This window comes from Chelonoidis abingdonii, chromosome 7, assembly GCF_003597395.2.
Source record: "Chelonoidis abingdonii isolate Lonesome George chromosome 7, CheloAbing_2.0, whole genome shotgun sequence".
In the NCBI taxonomy this organism is placed as follows: domain Eukaryota; kingdom Metazoa; phylum Chordata; order Testudines; family Testudinidae; genus Chelonoidis; species Chelonoidis abingdonii.
The window spans coordinates 69,621,473-69,640,481 of NC_133775.1; the positions used below are offsets into that span (position 1 = coordinate 69,621,473).

Here is a 19,009-nt window from a genome sequence, read left to right on the forward strand (position 1 = left end):
TTGGGTGAGAGTGGCCCCCCGTCTGGGCTTTCAGCCCCCAGGAGAGTTCAGGTTTAAAATGCGCAAACTGCGGAGTGATCTGGGTAGGTTTTGCATCGCAGGGGATCTGCATCTCAAAGGCAGTGGGGAATGCAGTGGTCCCTGGAAACAGCGATAGGAGTTTTTTGGGCAGCAGGAATCTGGGTCTTAAGGGCCACTTCTGAGAGCTCCAGTCCCTACTGTGTCAGTTTCATGTCAGGAGTTGCAGCTGAGCTGCTTCTCTGAGCCACTGGCATCACCGAAAGGGAGAAGCTGAAACTCCCCTGGGCACTGTGTCAATAAGAGTATTTGGTGCACAGGTTCATTTGAAAGAACCTCCTAATGCTCCTTTATGTGGTAGCACTGTCCCCCTCCCCCCACACTGTTGCTGGTACAGTTGCTGCTTTTCCTCTTAAATTCACATGCTACCATCTTCTGAAATTGAAAAGCATCTAGGGTGGTTGTGTGGATCAATATTGCAGGGAGAGATGGGAGCCAGAAAGGGCGAAATTTATATGGATTGTCCATTTAGATCAGCGGTAGGCAACCGATTGCATGCAAACTGATTTTCAGTGGCACTTGCACTGCCTGGGTCCTGGCCACTGGTCCAAGGGGATCTGCATTTAAATTTAATTTTAAATAAACCTTCTTATACACTTTTAAACCCTTATTTACATTATAGACAACAACAGTTTAGTTATATATTATAGAATTATAGAAAGAGACCTTCTAAAAACGTTAAAATGTATTACCGGCATATGAAACCTTAAACTAGAGTGAAAAAATGAAGACTCAGCACACCGCTTCTGTAAGGCTGCCGACCCCTGCTCTAGGCAGATACAAACCTAAAGCCACCTATACACTGTAGTCTTGGACGCCTCTTTCCTTTTTAGGGCCCTTGGAACACATCAACAGCTATTTGTCAGTTCTGAAATTTTTAAGGAGATCTAAATTTAACCCAATAATTCTACAGCCTCCAAAGCCTCTTCTGCCTCTGTGAAAAGTGCAGAATAAAAAACATGGCAAAATAATTGACTAGTTAATATGAAACCTCAGGTTAACCTCAGGAACACAAGAATGGGGTGAATGAAAGCCCTGGGAAGAGAATCAATAACCAAAGCTATTCTGGATCAGCCTTCCTGGCAGAAGTGATGTCAACCAAAGTAGTAGCTTTCATCCAAAGTTGGCAGAGGGATATTTTCCCAGCTACTTCAAATGGCTGTAGCATGTACACCTGAAGACTAATACATCCCACTGGGCGAAGTGGGTTTGAAAACTTCACGCTGAATTGTTAGGAATCGAACCAATCGAAAGCACAGGCCAGCCCCTGGCTGTGGAAGTAGCAGATGTATAGACTTGTATGGCCTTAATCTTCCACTTTTAAAACCCTGAGGAACAGACTGTAGTAACCCGAAGGGTGATGCAATCTCCAGAGGAGAAGCCGTTAGATAAACACCACACCAGCTTCATTTCTACATCCTGGTGTAGGAATCCTTGTAACACTTAGACAATCACCCAGCATCTGGGAGACACCCCATCCCAGAAGCCACTGGTATTCATTCACTCTCCAACATCCTAGATGCACAAAGTGCTCTTGGAGGAGGAAATGGGTTCTCACTGATACATTCTAACCGCGCCCAACTGCCTGACCAGCAAGGCAGAGAAAAATTACTTCCACTTTGACTGGTTTGATCTTGCAGAGGATTTGGAGAATCAGAAGAAAAGATGGAAAGATGCAGCTATCCCTGCTCCCCAATTCATCAAAACAGCATCTGACATTATGGCCAACTGGTCGAACAGCTGAAAGCAAACCCCTGGATGTTCTTGCATATTTCTGTTGGCAAACCAGTGGTCAGCTGGACAGCCTCAATATTGACAAATGGACTAGAAAGCCTTCAAGTTCAAGCTCCATTCCCCTGGGATTAGTTCCCTCTTGATTTGTAGATTCCAAGGCCGGAAGGGATGATTGTGATCATCTAGTCTGACCCTCTGTACAATACAGGCTATAAGATTTCCCCAAAACAATTTCCAGACCAGATCTTTTAGACAAACATCCAATCTTGAATTTAAAATCGTAAGTGACAAAGACTCCACCATGACCGCTGGTAAATTGTTCCAGTGGTTAATTACTCTCACTGTTAAAAATGTATGCCCTGACGAGCCAATCCACCTGGACATAGTGTTCATCCTGGAAATAAAGCCAGAGTACTTTCCTCCCACTGAAAAAGGCTCAGTTTAACAGTAAGACAAAGTTCCCGGTGCCTTGTTGATGTAGAGCACTCCTGTATGCTTGCTGCACCATTCTAGAACAGAAAACCCCCTGAGCAGCATTTCCTAAGCTGAGGTGGCTAGTAACATCCTTCACAGTAACAGCAGACTGCATTTCCACCCCAGGGAGGACAGAACTCTGAGTATATGGGCTTCTGCCTGGTCAGGTACAGAGGTGAAGGCAATTCTCTCCCAAGGGTCCACTTTGGATACAGCTGGTCCTTCTCCAAGAAAGGAGCCACCCTATGCACTCATCCTTCGATTTATATTTTTTGTGAGGGGAGCTAAGGCAGGCAGTAGAGGGCAAGACAACACTGCCAGCTGCTTGCAGGGAGGGGATCCAGAACTGAGGGCAGCTGGAGAGGCCACAAAGCCAGCAGGGATGAAAAGTGGCAGAATGGGCAGCGAAGAGCCCATTGCTGCCTGTATGTCCATGGTAAGGGGTTGTTCTGGCAGCGGCCACAGGATAGCACTCAGAATTGCCTTTCTGACTCCTCACAGACATAGGCATGACTATTTTTAAGCCTGAGAGGGCCTGGGAGAAGGGTTGTAGCTGAGCCTGCTACACAATAGCTGCTAGTAGATCAACAGCTCTTCCAAATGGGAGAAACATGGGGAGAGAGGAGCCTGAGGCAGAGAGGCTCACAGGGGCAGCAGGGCCTTGGAGAAAGACAGAAGAGAAACCCCAATCTCAACCCCAGCTGGGATCTCAGCCGTAAGAATGAGGAGAGGAGGGAACTAGCTCTCCCTTTCCCAGAGTTCCTAAAGAACCACAGGGGCTCTCCTTGCTCCAGCTTTGAGAGCAGGAGGCATATAAAAAGCCAGGCCATCTCTTTCATATGTGGAATAGCAGAGGAAAAGTTTGTCTGTGAAGGAGATTTTGCCTGAGATGCTGCTGGGAAATCCTGGGGCCTGCCCAGAGGAGAATTGGGAAGGAGGTCTAGAAGCAAGGCAGAAGTCTTGGCTTGGCTCTTAAATTCAGGCAGTTAGCGCCAGGTCCCTCGCCTCAGTTCTTTATGATAATCCTTGGGTAAAAAATGTGAAAGCATTTAAATAACTTAGGAGCTGCAGTCCTACTGACTTTCAGTGAGACTCAGGCACTTAAATGCCCAGGTTCCTTTTGAAAATGTTACTCATTTTTTTTTTCTTTATCCTTCTTTCCACCTTCTTGCTTTGTCCCTCTTCTAATCTCTGCTTCTAGCACAGAGAGAGGGGAAAAAGAAGCAGAAGGTTCCAAGCAACAAGGTGAAAGAGACTGGACAAAAAAGAGGAGGTGCTGGTTCTGACATACCTTCCTGAGTGAGCACCTCTGCTGCCTCATCACATAATTCATAGTCTAAAATGTGCCACATAGGCCCTTCATCATAGCCACATAATACTATGTCATTAGAGTATTCCTGATTGATTGCCTTCTTTCCACATGGCAACAATCTACTAGTGCTTTCTGCACATTTGCGGCTGTTTCTATTCAGCTAGCCAAAAAATATTTTATTGGAAAGAACAGATCTGTTAGAACAGACTCTGTGAAGGAGAAAACACAGTCTGAATAAGCCAACCTTCAATCTGGACACAATCCAGAACATATGCATCCACTGCCTTCCGGAGATCTAGAAAGGCCTAAAGTGATTTTATGTCAATTGAATACACCCCTGCAAATGACCAATAAAGATATTAATGGATAAAATAAAAATTATTCTTTGGAAATACTTGGTAGGCAGCCACTAGAGCAGACTGTAACCATACACTCTTGAGGTGCATCTCTGTAGATATCCAGGAATAAAGGCTTGCACAAGCATGCATGAGGTTTCTAACAAAGAGCACTGCTCACAGAGTTTAGGATCCAGTCCTTTCCTCTGTAAGTATCTTGAACTTTGCTGAACATATTTTGAGTGACTAAGAAAACAAATATCATAGCTTGAATTTTAAGAAGGGCTGGGTAACACGACAAATATTAACATTCATAACCATGCAAGTAAAGACAAATCTACTGCATTTTTCAAGAAGGAAGAAAAGTTTCCTTCTCTGAATGAAGTGTTGGTTATTTCGGTTAGAAGTGGCACCAACTGCTAATAACTCTCTTTCACAAGCCAGGGAAGGCCTGGGTCAGATTCCCAAGTCTTGAGTCAAGACTCCTTTAGGGTGCATAGATAGTATTGCCAACCTCAAGTGTTCAAAAATTGTGAATCAGTCCCCCAAATCATGAGATTGTCTTAAACGTTAGTTTTAATAATAAATGTCAGGTTTTTCCCTTGCCCACTGGTTTCTGAGCCTGTAGGGTACACCTGCTTCATGTTTTCACACTTTTCTCTGCAATCACGAGAACTAGAAACTAACTTTTTTTTTCCAAATGGAAGTTATGATTCTCTTCTGATCTCTTGACTCTACCAGCTGGATCTTCAAGAAAAACACCATTTCAAGACCTGTGGTAAAATCCCAAGAGTTGGCAACGTGTAGAGTACATGCGTAGAGTATATTCCCCTTCCCCCCAATGCTTTCCAGGGAGGAGGGATAGCTCAGTGGTTTGAGTATTAGCCTGCTAAACCCAGGGTTGTGAGTTCAATCCTTGAAACAGGCCATTCTGGGGATTGGCCCTGCTTTGAGCAGGGGGTTGGACTAGATGATCTCCTGAGGTCGCTTCCAGCTCTGATATTCTATGATTCTGATGCTGTGAAAGATTCTTCAGCACAGCTATAGAGGATGTGGTAGTATCTCAACATTAAGTTCCTCAAGCCAAATCAAGTGCTTGATCTTTCTAGACCCTTATGAAGGAATTGCAGAGATCTGTGCAGCTGTTGCCTGTTGTGATGTTATTGACATAAACCGTGACCATATAGATAATTGTTTCAACCACTGTTATATATATATATGCAGCAAATATTGTACAAAGGTTATCATGTGAGGTGTCTATAAAAAGGTTATTATTTGCTGGTTATTATTATCCTAGCTGAGTGTATCATCTTTAGTTGAAATTATGAGTATTGGCTATGCACTTGTATCTCAATGTGTTTGATTCTAAGTAGCATTAGTGAAGCATTTGGTCAGCTTCTTGAGAAAGGAAGTTGCAGATTAAGTGCCCAATCAAGAAACACTTAACTGACAATGGACCTTGGGAGACTCCAATCCACATATGAGAAGTCTTCCTGGGACGTCCAAGGTAGCATGTGAGCAGTGGCTGCCGCCTGCAAACTGAGTCATAAATGGACATGTGACTTGCCCAGGTAGCTACAAACTCCATCTTGTTGCTGTGATTTTGTACAGGAGAACAAAGGGGTTTCCACCCACAGGAGGAAGAATATAAAAGGCCCTGGAAACCCCTCCATTTTTCCTTCAATCCTGCTTCTTGCCTCTGGAGGGACTTTGCTACAAACTGAAGCTCTGAACAAAGGACTGAATGACCCATCCCAGTTGTGGATGTACTCCAGAGATTTGATTTGAACCTGCAGTTTATTCCATCACTGCTACAAGCCTGAACCAAGAACTTTGCCATTACTGTATGTAATTGATTACATTTAACCAATTTTAACTCTCATCTATATTCCTTTCCTTCTATGAATAAACCTTTAGATTCTAAAGGATTGGCAACAGCGTGATTTGCGGATAAGATCTGATTTGTATATTGACCTGGGTCTGGGGCGTGGTCCTTTGGGATCAGGAGAACCTTTTATCTTTTACTGGGGTATTGGTTTTCATAACATTTATCCCCATAAGAAGTGGCTGCTGGTGGTGATAATGGGAAACTGGAATGTCTAAAGGAATTGCTTGTATGACTTCTGGATAGCCAGTGGGGTAAAACCAAAGTCTTCTCTGTTTGGCTGGTTTGATGTGCCTTGCTGTGCAAAGGAACCCCTGCCTTGGGCTGTAACTACCCTGCTCTAAGCAATTTATCCTGAATTGATACTCAGTTGTGTCCCACCAGAGGCAGCATCATTACATCTGTGCTGATGAAAGTCTATGATAGTAACATTTGGCCCTGTAGAAGGTGCACAACCGGCCACAGTGCTGCCTAGAGGCCAGGCAGGGATTGACAGATCAGCATCCTGCCCCAAGGGTTACTTTTCGTCTCCTTCAGCCCAGGTAATTTGGGGACTAAGCTCTTGGCCAGTCAAGGTCTACTCCAGTGCGACTCTCATCTGAGGTGAAAGCCCCTGGTGTTGTAACGTCTTCTGGGGGTGGAGAGGGGAGCTCAGGCCTACCCTCTACACTGGGCTATGCTCCAGGGCCCAGTGGTGGGCAGCTACATTCGATACCTTGGGTGCTAAGATTCTGCCCCCCAGGCCACCTCTCTAGCCCCGTTAGCTTCATGAAGTGAGTCACTTCCACCAAGTCTCTTGCCTGCATGCTCAACCACTTAACTCTCCATTGTACGTTTCCACTGGTCTGTGTAGTCAGACCTCAAGCAAGGAGCTCCAGGGCAGTGCTTTCCCTTCACAGCAGCTGCCTGCACCTTTCCACTGCCTGCCCACTCTGAGCTGCTCTGCTTCCCTTCTTAAAGCCCTGGCTCCAGCTTGTGCAGGCCCTGCAAGTGCAACTGGGTGGGGCCACCTGGGCCCAGAGCTCCTCCTTAACCCCTTGCTCTGCAGCGTGAGGGTTGTACACCCCATCACAGCCTCACACATGGAAAGCTGGCAGCAACTTCTTGCCTACTATGCTGGAAGAGATAGGGAGCTGCTCTTTGAGTTGTATGCAAGTCCAGTGTCAGGGACTGTCACAGGACTTGCTCAGCACCAGAATGAGGCCAGGCATGGAACTGCACATCAAAAGCATGACACCATTGTGGCTTGCTCCTGCTTTGCTGAGGCAAGAATGCTCACACAGCTTGTTCTCTCACCATGGAATGCATGCACTGATTTGTCTGATTCAGGAGCGGGTTAGTTTTTATATCACAGCACATCAAGGTTGAGCCTTAGAAAGGAATCTTGCCAGGAAGATCCTGTAACTATAGTACAAGAGGAATCAGCTTTCAAGGCACTCCATTTTTAGGCTTAGCTGCCCTAACAATGCTCACTTAATAACTCTGCTTCAGGAAGCACAGGGAAATTGAAGGCAAGAGAGCAAAGCATGAAAGTATCATGAACAGCTAGTACTTTTAAACTTTGAATATATTCACCTTACCTTTCCTTATTCTGGGAGATGATGTTAGGCATTTGTTGAGCTGTGCTGAGCTTCTGGCTGGCTGAGAACTCCAGCAGATTTCTGCTGTGGTGGGCAAGGCTCACGCTGGGTTCAGCTCCATTGGAATCCCTTTCAAATACACGGAAATTCAAAAATACATACCCATAAATATAACAAGAGGGACAGAACCGATATATACATGTGAAACTCACTGCCTCATGGTATTAAATACTCTAACTGGATAACCAATGGCTTTTCAGATTTGCTGTTCCACATGGTAAGATATGTATCACCAAATCCCATGCCCATGGGCAGAAACTGTTCACTTATATATTTAATTGCAATAGCTTCACAATAGCACTAAAGGAAGAGCGGAAGATAACAGAGTGAGCCCCGTGAAGGATGTCAAGTGAGAATTCACAACGAATGCCATCAACTCAGCGAACGAACATCACTCAATGATCTCCTGGTCATCAGAACACCAACTCAGCAAATCCTAAAGTTCCTCCTCAGGGCCATACAGAGTGCCAAATAGGCCGGGAATAAAAATCCTGCAACTTACTGTTGAAAGACTCTCATGGGCAAAATGTGAGTACCTTGGAAACTTGCTGAAGACTTACAACATTGATATCCTCATGTTGCAAGAGACCCATGTTGGCAACGACCAACAGGCTAGGTGCTACCATATCTATGGATACAACCTAACAACTAGCCATTATCATCCTAAATATGGCTTGGCAATATACATCAAGGACCACAACTATCAAAGTAGGGGAGCTCCACATTAACAACCTCTATAAAGCCCCTAGAACAAGATGGCCAAAACCAGTGCTACCTAGCTCTCCCATTCCATGCATCTATGCAGGTGATTTTAATAGTCACCACACTATATGGGTCTATAAAACAATTGAAAGTGATGGTGAAGAACTTTTGGACTGGATATCTGCACAAGACTTACAACTAATCTACAAACTAAAACAACAATCAACATTCCATTCAAGCACTGGAAACGTGGGTACAATCCAAACCTAACATTCGTGTCTAAAGACTAACGTGGTAACACTCTCATCGTAACACATGAAGTACTACTGGTATTTCCAAACAGCCAACACAGGCCTATAATGATCTATACAGGCATCGAAACTCCTAAACAGGTACCATGATGGAATCTTCCTAAAGCTGACTGGGATGCCTACAAATAGACAGTTGAGAAAACGGTTGCAAGGATTCCAGTGAAACCAGAATGCTATCAATGGTTCGCACGGCTCCTGAAAGTAGCAGGAAAGAACATTCCCTGAGACTTCCGGAAAAATCACACTCCCTGCTGGACAAGAGAGACACAGGAGTTGCTTCGGCAACACAATCAGACTAGGAGTCTTCATACCGCAAAAACCCTACTACACTCCCTTGACACAGCAAGACGCCAGCGCTGACTTGATTGCATGCAAAACCTTGATTTTACACGTTCAAGTCATCGAGCCTGGATACTACCAGGGTGGATAAAAATCAATTTTTTTTTAAATTAAGAATCGATTTTTTTATTTAAAATCAGAATTTTTTATTTAAATCGGATTTTTTTGATAAAATGCTTTTTGAGGAAAAAACTTATCTAAAGATAGTTTTAATTAAGATACATTATAGTTCAAAGATATCTCAACATAGAATTAGAATTTATAATCCCTATTCCATAGTATGAAACAACATATTCATGTAATGTTTAAGAAAAGTTTTGTAAACAAGTTCCAATAGTTCATGGATTAGGGACCCAATCTTATAGGGTTCCACAGGCTTCTGTATAGATTATTTAGGTTAATCTTTCTATCTACCCAATGGGATTCAGTGTTCAAACTAGAAGATACCATCAGACATGCTTAGTTTTGCAGTTCTTAAACTGTGCATTTGTGTCTCCAGAGGAAACATGATCGTTAACAGCAAAAATGTTTTTAAATAAATAAACAACATATAGAGGTGAGAAATAACAGACCTCAACTCTACTGTCTCTCTGCAAATTTGCATACACAGAGTCAATCCCTTACCTATCTCTAAAAGTGCAAAGTTTCAAAAACTTCTATGAATAGAAGATTGTTCGGTGCAGAATAGATCTGGACAAGGTGAAGATGTCTGAAGACAAACGTGAGAAGCGAGAGACATATGCTTGTTTTGTTAAATTACTGTATGTTTGCTGTTGATGAAAAAAATCCAGAATACTTAACGTTGTTGTTTTAATTAAATAAAACAATTTAAAATGTCTGTCTGGTGATGTTCTCTTCCTAATACAGCATGGCAAGAAAATCCTCCAACTATTAATGATTAATCTATTGAATTGGAGATAGTTCGCCTCCCAGTGACCTCATAAATATCTGCTTCAATTACCTTTGGTAAATGAAATAACCAATCATTCATTTTTTGATATAGCTGTAAAACTAATCTGAAAAGTTTTCAAAATAAATCATTGTTTAAAAATGTATAGTGTGTACCTTCTAAAAATGAAACCTACATCTATTTCTGAGTTGTAAAGAGTATGTATTAAGGTTATAACAACCAACATGAATGCACTTTTATGTAGAAAATGATGATTGAGTCTTCCTGACAAGTGCTTTAAATCACCCTGGACACTACTACAACGTCTTGGGGTTGCTAATCCCACAGAGTACAGGGCACCAAAAATTTAGTCAAACTCAATAGCCTAGGGTGACCAAACAGCAAGTGTGAAAAACTGGAACAGGGGTGGGAGTAATAGGAGCCTAAGTAAGAAAAAGACCCAAAAATCAGGACTGTGCCTATAAAATCGGGACATCTGGTCACTCTACAATAGCTTCCAAACTGGTGGAGAACACAAAAGGACCACTTGATAAACACACAAGAAGAGAAGTGTATCAACAACTCTACCAAACACTTGCATCAAACCCCTGAGGAGAACCTTCCACTGTCAGGATTGAGTAAGTAAAAGAAGGATTTGCTGTGATGAAAAAAGGGAATGCTGCAGGCCCTGACAGTATTCTGCGAGAACTCCTCCACCTTCTCAGCCCCAGAGGACTCCAATGGCTAGCAACTTTGCTACCTTAAGGACAATACAGCTCCCTGAAATATGGCGAGAGGCAGGCCCCCTGATGAAGTGGGATGCTATAGCCAATTTCTCTACTATGTACGACCTACAAACTTCTTGAACGTATCTGTGATGGCTTGGATCACAGAAACCCCCTTGGGAGCTGCCACCCGATGTGCCAAGACTACTTCTACTCCCGCCTTCCCTGCCAGCTCAGGACTCCAGCACCCTGTCTTGCAGAGCCAAACACTCTCGTCTGCTCCAGCAAAGACCCACGGTCTGAATTACTTGCCCCAAAGCTGCAGGTTTACCTGAAAATAGCTCATAGAAGTGTTCTTCTCTTTAGCACTCAGATACCCAACTCCCAATGGGGTCTAAACCCAAATAAATTTGTTTTACCCTGTATAAAGCTTAAGCAGGGTAAACTCATAAATTGTTTGCCCTCTATAACACTGATAGAGAGATACGCATAGTTGTTTGCTCCCCCAGGTATTAATACATACTCTGAGTTAATTAATAAGTACAAGGTGATTTTATTAAATACAAAACGTAGGATTTAAGTGGTTGCAAGTAGTAACAGATAGAACAAAGTACGTCACCAAGCAATATAAAATAAAATGTACAAATCTATGTCTAATCAAATTGAAAACAGATAATCTCACCCTCAGAGATGCTTCAGTAATTTTTTTCCTCAGACTGGACACCTTCCAGACCTGGGTACAATTCTTTCCCCCGGTACAGCTCTCTTCCAGCTCAGGTGATAGCTAGGGGATTCTTCATGATGGTTCTTTTCCCTCTTTGTTCTCTTCGACCCCTTTATATATCTTTTGCATTAGGCAGGAATCCTTTTGTCTGTCTCTGAGTTCCCACCCCCTCCTTCTAATGGAAAGACTCCAGGTTAAAGATGGATTCCAGTTCAGGTGACATGATCACATGTCATTGCAAGACTTCATTATCCACTTGCCAGCATGCAGGTATACAGGAAGACTTATAGGTAAAACAGCCATTTGCAGACAATGGTCCTAGTTAATGGGAGTCATCAAGATTCCAAACCACCATTAATGGCCCACACTTCACATAATTACAATAGACCCTCAGATTTATATTTAATATTTCTAGTTTCAGACACAAGAGTGGTACATTTATAAAATAGGATGATTACACTCAGTAGATAATAAGCTTTGTAATGATATATTACAAGAGACCTATTGCATAAAGCATATCTCAGTTATATTATATTCATTTATTATTAAATTTTTATAAAACCATACAGATTGCACAAGGTCACAGTATCATCCTCAAAAGAATACACCCTTTTATTAAGCCAAATATCCCTCTTGAACAAGTAGACTTCTGGCCAAAACTTAGTTGTTTAGACCAAGTTCTGGCACTCACAACTCACATTGAGGCTGGCTATCAAAAAAACCTAAAGACTGACACAGTATTTGTTGACCTGTCATCTGCGTATGATACTGTATGGATTAAGGGCCTGATGCTGAATCTTGCTAAAATTATACCTTGCTACCAAACACTTTGCCTATTGTGGACCATGCTGAGTAACAGACACCTACGGGTGTACCTGAGTAATAAGACCAGGTCACCCCGTATCATAAACAATGGGCAACTACAAGGCTCTATACTTGCGTAAACCCTTTTTAATATTTGCGTAAGCTTACAAACAGGGAAGAATTGGTAGGGGAAGTAGAAGTGAGTGGCAATCTAGGCAGCAATGACTATGAGACTTCAGAAAAGCAGACTTTGACTCTCTTAGGGAACTGATGGGCAGACCCTTGGGAAGCTAATATGAACAGGGGAGGGATAGCTCAGTGGTTTGAGCATTGGCCTGCTAAACCGAGGGTTGTGAACTCAATCCTTGAGGGGGCCATTTAGGGATCTGAGGCAAAAATCTGTCTGGGGATTGGTCTTGCTTTGAGGAGGGGGGTTAGACTAGATAACCTCCTGAGGGCCCTTCCAGCCCTGATATTCCAAGGGGCAGGGAGTTCAGGAGAGTTGGCTGTATTTTAAAGAAGCCAAACCAACCTGATCTCCTTCTTTGAGAAGGTGACGGATTACTTAGATAAAGGAAATCCGGTAGATCTAATTTACCTCGATTTCAGTAAGGCGTTTGACACAGTTCCGCATGGGGAACTGTTAGTTAAATTGGAAAAGATGGGGATGAATATGAAAGTTGTAAGGTGGATAAAGAACTGGTTAAAGGGGAGACTCCAGCGGGTCATACTGAAGGGTGAACTGTCAGGCTGGAAGGAGGTTACTAGTGGAGTCCCTCAAGGATCGGTTTTGGGACCAATCTTATTTAACCTTTTTATTACTGACCTTGGCACAAAGAGCGGGAATGTGCTAATAAAGTTTGCGGATGACACAAAGCTGGGGGGTATTGCTAACACAGAGAAGGACTGGGATACTATACAGGAAGATCTGGACCACCTTGTAAACTGGAGTAATAGTAATAGGATGAAATATAATAGTGAAAAGTGCAAGGTCATGCACTTAGGGATTAATAATAAGAATTTTAGATATACATTGGGGACGCATCAGTTGGAAGCAACAGAGGAGGAGAAGGACCTTGGGGTATTGGTTGATAGCAGGATGTCTATGAGCCGCCAATGCGATATGGCCGTTAAAAAAGCAAATGCGGTTTTAGGATGCATCAGGCGAGGTATTTCCAGCAAGGATAAGGAGGTGTTAGTACCGTTATATAAGGCGCTGGTGAGACCCCACCTGGAATATTGTGTGCAGTTCTGGTGTCCCATGTTTAAGAAGGATGAATTCAAACTGGAACAGGTTCAGAGACGGGCTACTAGGATGATCCGAGGAATGGAAAACCTGCCTTATGAAAGGAGACTCAAAGAGCTTGGCTTGTTTAGCCTGGCCAAAAGAAGGCTCCGGGGGGATATGCTTGCTCTATATAAATATATCAGGGGGATTAACGTTAGGGAGGGAGAGGAATTATTTAAGTTTAGTACTAATGTAGGCACAAGGACGAATGGGTACAAACTGGATATTAGGAAGTTTAGACTTGAAATTAGACGAAGGTTTCTAACCATTAGGGGAGTGAAGTTCTGGAACAGCCTTCCGAGGGAAGTAGTGGGGGCAAAAGACTTATCTGGCTTTAAGACTAAGCTTGATAAGTATATGGAGGGGATGTTATGATGGGATAGTTTAATTTGGGCAATTGATCTTGGATTATCAGCAGATAAGTCTGCTCAATGGTCTGTGAGGGGATGTTGGATGGGATGGGAACTGAGTTACTGCAGAGAATTCTTTCTTGGGTGCTGGCTGGTGAGTCTTGCCCACATGCTCAGGGTTTAGCTGATCGCCATATTTGGGGTCGGGAAGGAATTTTCCTCCAGGGCGGATTGGCAGAGGCCCTGGAGGTTTTTCGCCTTCCTCTGCAGCGTGGGGCATGGGTCGCTTGCTGGTGGATTCTCTGCAGCTTGAGGTCTTCAAACCACAATTTTGAGGATTTCAATAACTCAGTCATGGGTTAGGGGTTGTTATAAAAGTGGATGGGTAGGGTTCTGTGGCCTGCCTTGTGCAGGAGGTCAGACTAGATGATCATATTGGTCCCTTCTGACCTATGAGTCTATGAGGACGCAGGAACGAACCATCTCGAAGTGCAGAAAGAATAGCAAATATGGCAAGCGACCAGCTTGGCTTAACAGTGAAATCTTCAGTGATATTAAACTCAAAAAGGAAGCTTACAAGAAGTGGAAATTTGGACAGATGACTAGTGAGGAGTATAAACATATTGCTCGAGCATGCAGGGGTATAATCAGGAAGGCCAAGGCACAACTGGAGTTGCAGCTAACAAGGGATGTCAAGGGTAACAAGAAGGGTTTCCACAGGTACGTTAGCAACAAGAGAGTAGACAGGAAGAGTGTGGGACCCTTACTGAATAAGGGAGGCAATACAGTGACAGATGATGTGGAAAAAGCTGAAGTACTGAAAGCTTCTTTTGCCTCGGTCTTCACAGACAAGGTCAGTTCCCACACTGTTGCACTGAGCAACTCAGTATGGGGAGGAGGTGAACAGCCCTCAGTAGAGAGAGAACAGGTTAAGGACAACTTAGAAAAGCTGGACATGCACAGGTCCATGGGTCCAGACCTAATGCATCCAGGGGTGCTGAGGCAGTTGTTTGATGTGATTGCAGAGCCATTGGCCATTATCTTTGAAAATTTGTGGCAATCGGGAGAGGTCCCAGATGATTGGAAAAAGGAAAATAGTGCCCATATTTAAAAAAGGGAAGAAAAAGAACCCGGGGAACTACAGCCTCACTTCAGTCCCCGGCAAAATCATGGAGCAGGTCCTCAAGAAATCCATTTTGAAGCACTCGGAGGAGAGGAAGGTGATCAGGAACAGTAAACATGGCTTTGCCAAGGGCAAGTCATGCCTGACCAACCTGATTGCCTTCTATGATGAGATAACTGGCTCTGTGGATATGGGGAAAGCTGTGGATGTGATATATGCTGACTTTAGCAAAGCTTTTGATACAGTCTCCCACAGTATTCTTGCCAGTAAGTTAAAGAAAGTATGGACTGGATGAATGGACTATAAGGTGGATAAAAAGCTGGCTAGATCATCGGGCTCAACGGGTAGTGATCAATGTCTCAACGTCTAGTTGGCAGTAGGTATCTAGCGGAGTGCCCCAGGGGTCGGTCCTGAGGCCAGTTTTGTTCAACATCTTTATTAATTGATCTGGATGATGGGATTAATTGTACCTCAGCAAGTTCACAGATAACACTAAGCTAGGGGGAGATGTAAATATGCTGGAGGATAGGGATAGGGTCCAGAGTGACCTAGACAAATTGGAGGATTGGGCCAAAAGAAATCTGATGAGGTTCAACAAGGACAAGTGCAGAGTCCTGCACTTAGGACGGAAGAATCCCATGCACTGCTACAGACTAGGGACCGAATGGCTAGGCAGCAGTTCTGCAGAAAAGGACCTGGTGATTACAGTGGAAAAGAAGCTGGATATGAATCAAGAGTGTGTCCTTGTTGCCAAGAAGGCCAACAGCATATTGGGCTATATTAGTAGGAGCATTGCAAGCAGATCAAGAGAAGTGATTATTCCCCTTTATTCGACACTGGTGAGGCCACACCTGGAGTATTGCATTCAGTTTTGGTCCCCTCACCACAGAAGAGATGTGGACAAATTGGAGAGAGTGCAATGGAGGGCAATGAAAATGATTAGAGGGCTTGGGCACATGACTTGCAAGGTGAAGCTGAGGGAACTGGGGTTATTTAGTCTGCAGAAGAGAAGAGTGAGGGGGGAATTTGATAGCAGCCTTCAACTACCTGAAGGGGGGTTCCAAAGAGGATGGAGCTAGACAGTTTTCAGTGGTGGCAGCTGACAGAACAAAGAGTAATGGTCTCAAGTTGCAGTGGGGGAGGTTTAGGTTGGATATTAGGAAACACTATTTCACTAGGAGGGTGGTGAAGCACTGGAATGAGTTACCTCGGGAGGTGGTGGAATCTCCATCCTTAGAGGTTTTTAAGGCCTGGCTTGAAAAAGCCTTGGCTGGGATGACTGAGTTGGTGTTGGTCCTGCTTTAAGTAGGAGTTGGACTAGATGACCTCCTGAGGTCTCTTCCAACCCTAATATTTTATGATTTTATGACACGCTTCCAGCTAAATCACGAAAATTTGGATATGCAGATGATCTTGCCATGACAATACAAGCATCAAACCTCCATGACACTGAGAAAACATTAACTGCGGACCTCCAAAATATGGGACAATATTTCCAGAAATGGAGGCTCAAACCAAACCCTGGGAAAAAAAATAGTAAGCGCAATTCATATTGATAATAAGAGTGCCAAAAACACACTGAAAGTAGCTTTCTGTGGCAAAAATGTGCAACATGATTACATTTCCAACGTATCTCGGAGTGAAACTCTACCACATCCTCTCCTTCCATGATCAATGTGAGAAGGCAGCTGCAAAGATAAAAACGAGAGCCAATATAATCCAGAAACTAGCAGGCACAGCCTGGGGTGCACCAGCATCACTGTTGTGAACTCGTGTATACCCAGCTAAATACAGTGATGCAGTGCATCATGGGAACCCTTAAGTCGACTCCAACACCATGGACTACCTGTCCTGTCTAACATCACTCCCTCGCCGATACACCAAACTGCTGCAACATTCCGCAAAGCTCAGCGAATCCAGGAAAACAAATGAATTCCTATTCACCAAGACCTCGACAAACACCACCCCCCCCCGCCCCCCAACATCTTAAGTCCCACAAGCCTCTCTGGGAACATTCGTTTAGCCTCATGCAATCAGGCTATGATCTGAAGGAGGCTTGGAAAGGAGATTGTACTAAACAAGACTTAAAAAAATAAGCATCTTGTGCCAGATCCCATGCAGAAAGTTCCTGAGTTTGACCTTACATGGTCATCTTGGTCAACTCTGAACCGAATTCAAACCATCCATGATAGATGCGGATATCTAATGCACAAATGGAAAATCAAAGACTCCCCGGTGTGTGTGTGTGGTTCCTCACGCTAGACCCTTGAACATATCACTACCTACTGCCCAATTTTTATAAATATGAAGGAGACATTACTGCAATAAATTCTGCTACTCCTGATGTAGTCGTTTGGCTCAATCAAGTTCAGGTGAAATTGAAGTTGCTGCTCTACACCAGCCATACCAGCAGCAGCAGTAAAGGAACAACAATTCTGCTCAATCTCAAATGTGATTACAAGTGGGCAGAAATCCTCCCATCCCATGAAAAATTTCAAGATTTCCAAACTTTTCCTGTTGAAAACAGAGACCCTTCGAAGATTTTTTCCAAAAAAGCTAGGAGATCAACCCCTGCACCCACCCCAGAACAGCCAAAAGCCCAGTGGTTAGGGCACTCATCTCAGATATAGGAGACCCAGGTTTGAGATTCTCATTCAGAATCAGAGAGAGAAAAGGTGGGTGAGGTAATATTTTTTACTAGAGCAATTTCTTTTGGTGAAAGAGACAAGCTTTCAAGCTCAACACAGCTCTTCTTCAGTTCACCTTGTCCTCTCACCAATGGGAGTTGCACCAATAAAAGATATGATCTCACCCACCTTGCCTCTCTCATGTCCTATGACCAACACAGCTACAACAACACTGCAAATAATTCAGAATTAGAGACTTGAACACTGGGTACCCCCACATCCTAGATGAGTGCGCTAACCACTAAGTTACACTGAGCTCTCTCCTATTTTAACCAACAATTCCATCCTGGACCTGAGACATCTTCTTAACGAAGCTGAGAAGAAACTGATAAGTTTCCTAGAAAAGTTTTGGTTTCAGTAAATCAACATTATCCAACAAAAAAATGTTGCCTTAAAAAATTCCTAACCAGCTCTGTTACTTGCCTTAAAGTTTGTGGTGGTTTGGTTTCTTGTTTCCCCTTACGTTGTGCCTCAGAAAATTTACATCAAATTGTACATGGTATAATTCTTTATGACACTGGAAAATTATTTCTCTTCATGTTAATGATCCCTTAACTTGTACTTTCGTCACCCAGGTAATAAAACTGACCAAGTATATGTGACAAACATGGTTCATCAATGTGTATAGTAGGCAAGGACACAGCTGCCAAACTATGTGCAGTTCCATGTATGACATTTTATGCAAATCACTTGAGACAATTTCTGTACAATCAGAGATCATCCCTAAAAAAATTGTGTGCGTAGATTTGAAGTTGCTGAAAGACTTGGGGACCCTAGTGACTAGAGTTCTCCCAGTATTTGCAAAGCAGCAGCAGGGTGCACCTCCCACACAGCCTTGCCAGCATGCCCCTGACCTGATTTAGGATGGAGGAATCCTCCTCTTGCGGCTGTTCAGGCTCCATGGCCTGTGCAATTCTTGGTGCAAAACAATGAGTTTGTGATGTGGGAGCTGGAAATGTTCCACCAAATGTTCATTAGATGGGAAACATTCTGAACTCAGTCCAGGTTAAAACTGGTGATAAAAGGCTCTGTAAGGCCACTAGTGATGCCCTGAGGCATCAAGTCTCCATAGGGACCACAGCTGCACCTTTGGGAATGAGTCTGCTTTCCAGATAGATAAGCTGATTTCAAGTTCTGACTCTTTTGATGCTGACACAGGCATGGTTTCCCAACTAGTGCACACAGACACTGCATCTCCCACACATTGCTCTTCAAACACTCTGCACAATAAAGTGCAATGCCTGCTTCTTAATGGAGCAGCTCCCATTAACCACACTACAACACTAAAATACAACAATGAAATAAATATTCATGTCCAACCACAACATTTTCAAATATAAAATAGTTTCAATAGTAATAATTATTCTAGGGTCCTCACGCTAATGTGTATATTTCCACCCACCCCATGAGTCATCAGTAGTGTCTTAACCAACAACTTTCAGGTCTGCAGCAAAGTGAATGGTCACATCAGCTAACAGGAGAAACATCATTAAACCTTTTGAGGATGAGCCATAGATGGAACCACAGCACACACACACACTTCACCTGCAGGTGACACAATTATTTGTGAAATAGCACTGGATTCCTGAGTTGCGGAACAAATAATCTA

At 43.4% G+C, this 19,009-nt stretch overlaps 1 protein-coding gene across 3 annotated transcripts in view; it reads right to left on the reverse strand.

Moving 5' to 3' along the window:
- ATF6 (activating transcription factor 6) overlaps positions 1-19,009 on the reverse strand; it is a 376,474-nt gene that overhangs the window by 210,897 nt on the left and 146,568 nt on the right. For all 3 annotated transcript variants that reach the window (XM_075067999.1, XM_075067998.1, XM_032804925.2), the window contains one exon: positions 7,399-7,527. In XM_075067999.1, the coding sequence (XP_074924100.1) occupies positions 7,399-7,527 (129 nt within the window). The remainder of the gene's footprint in view (positions 1-7,398; positions 7,528-19,009) is intronic.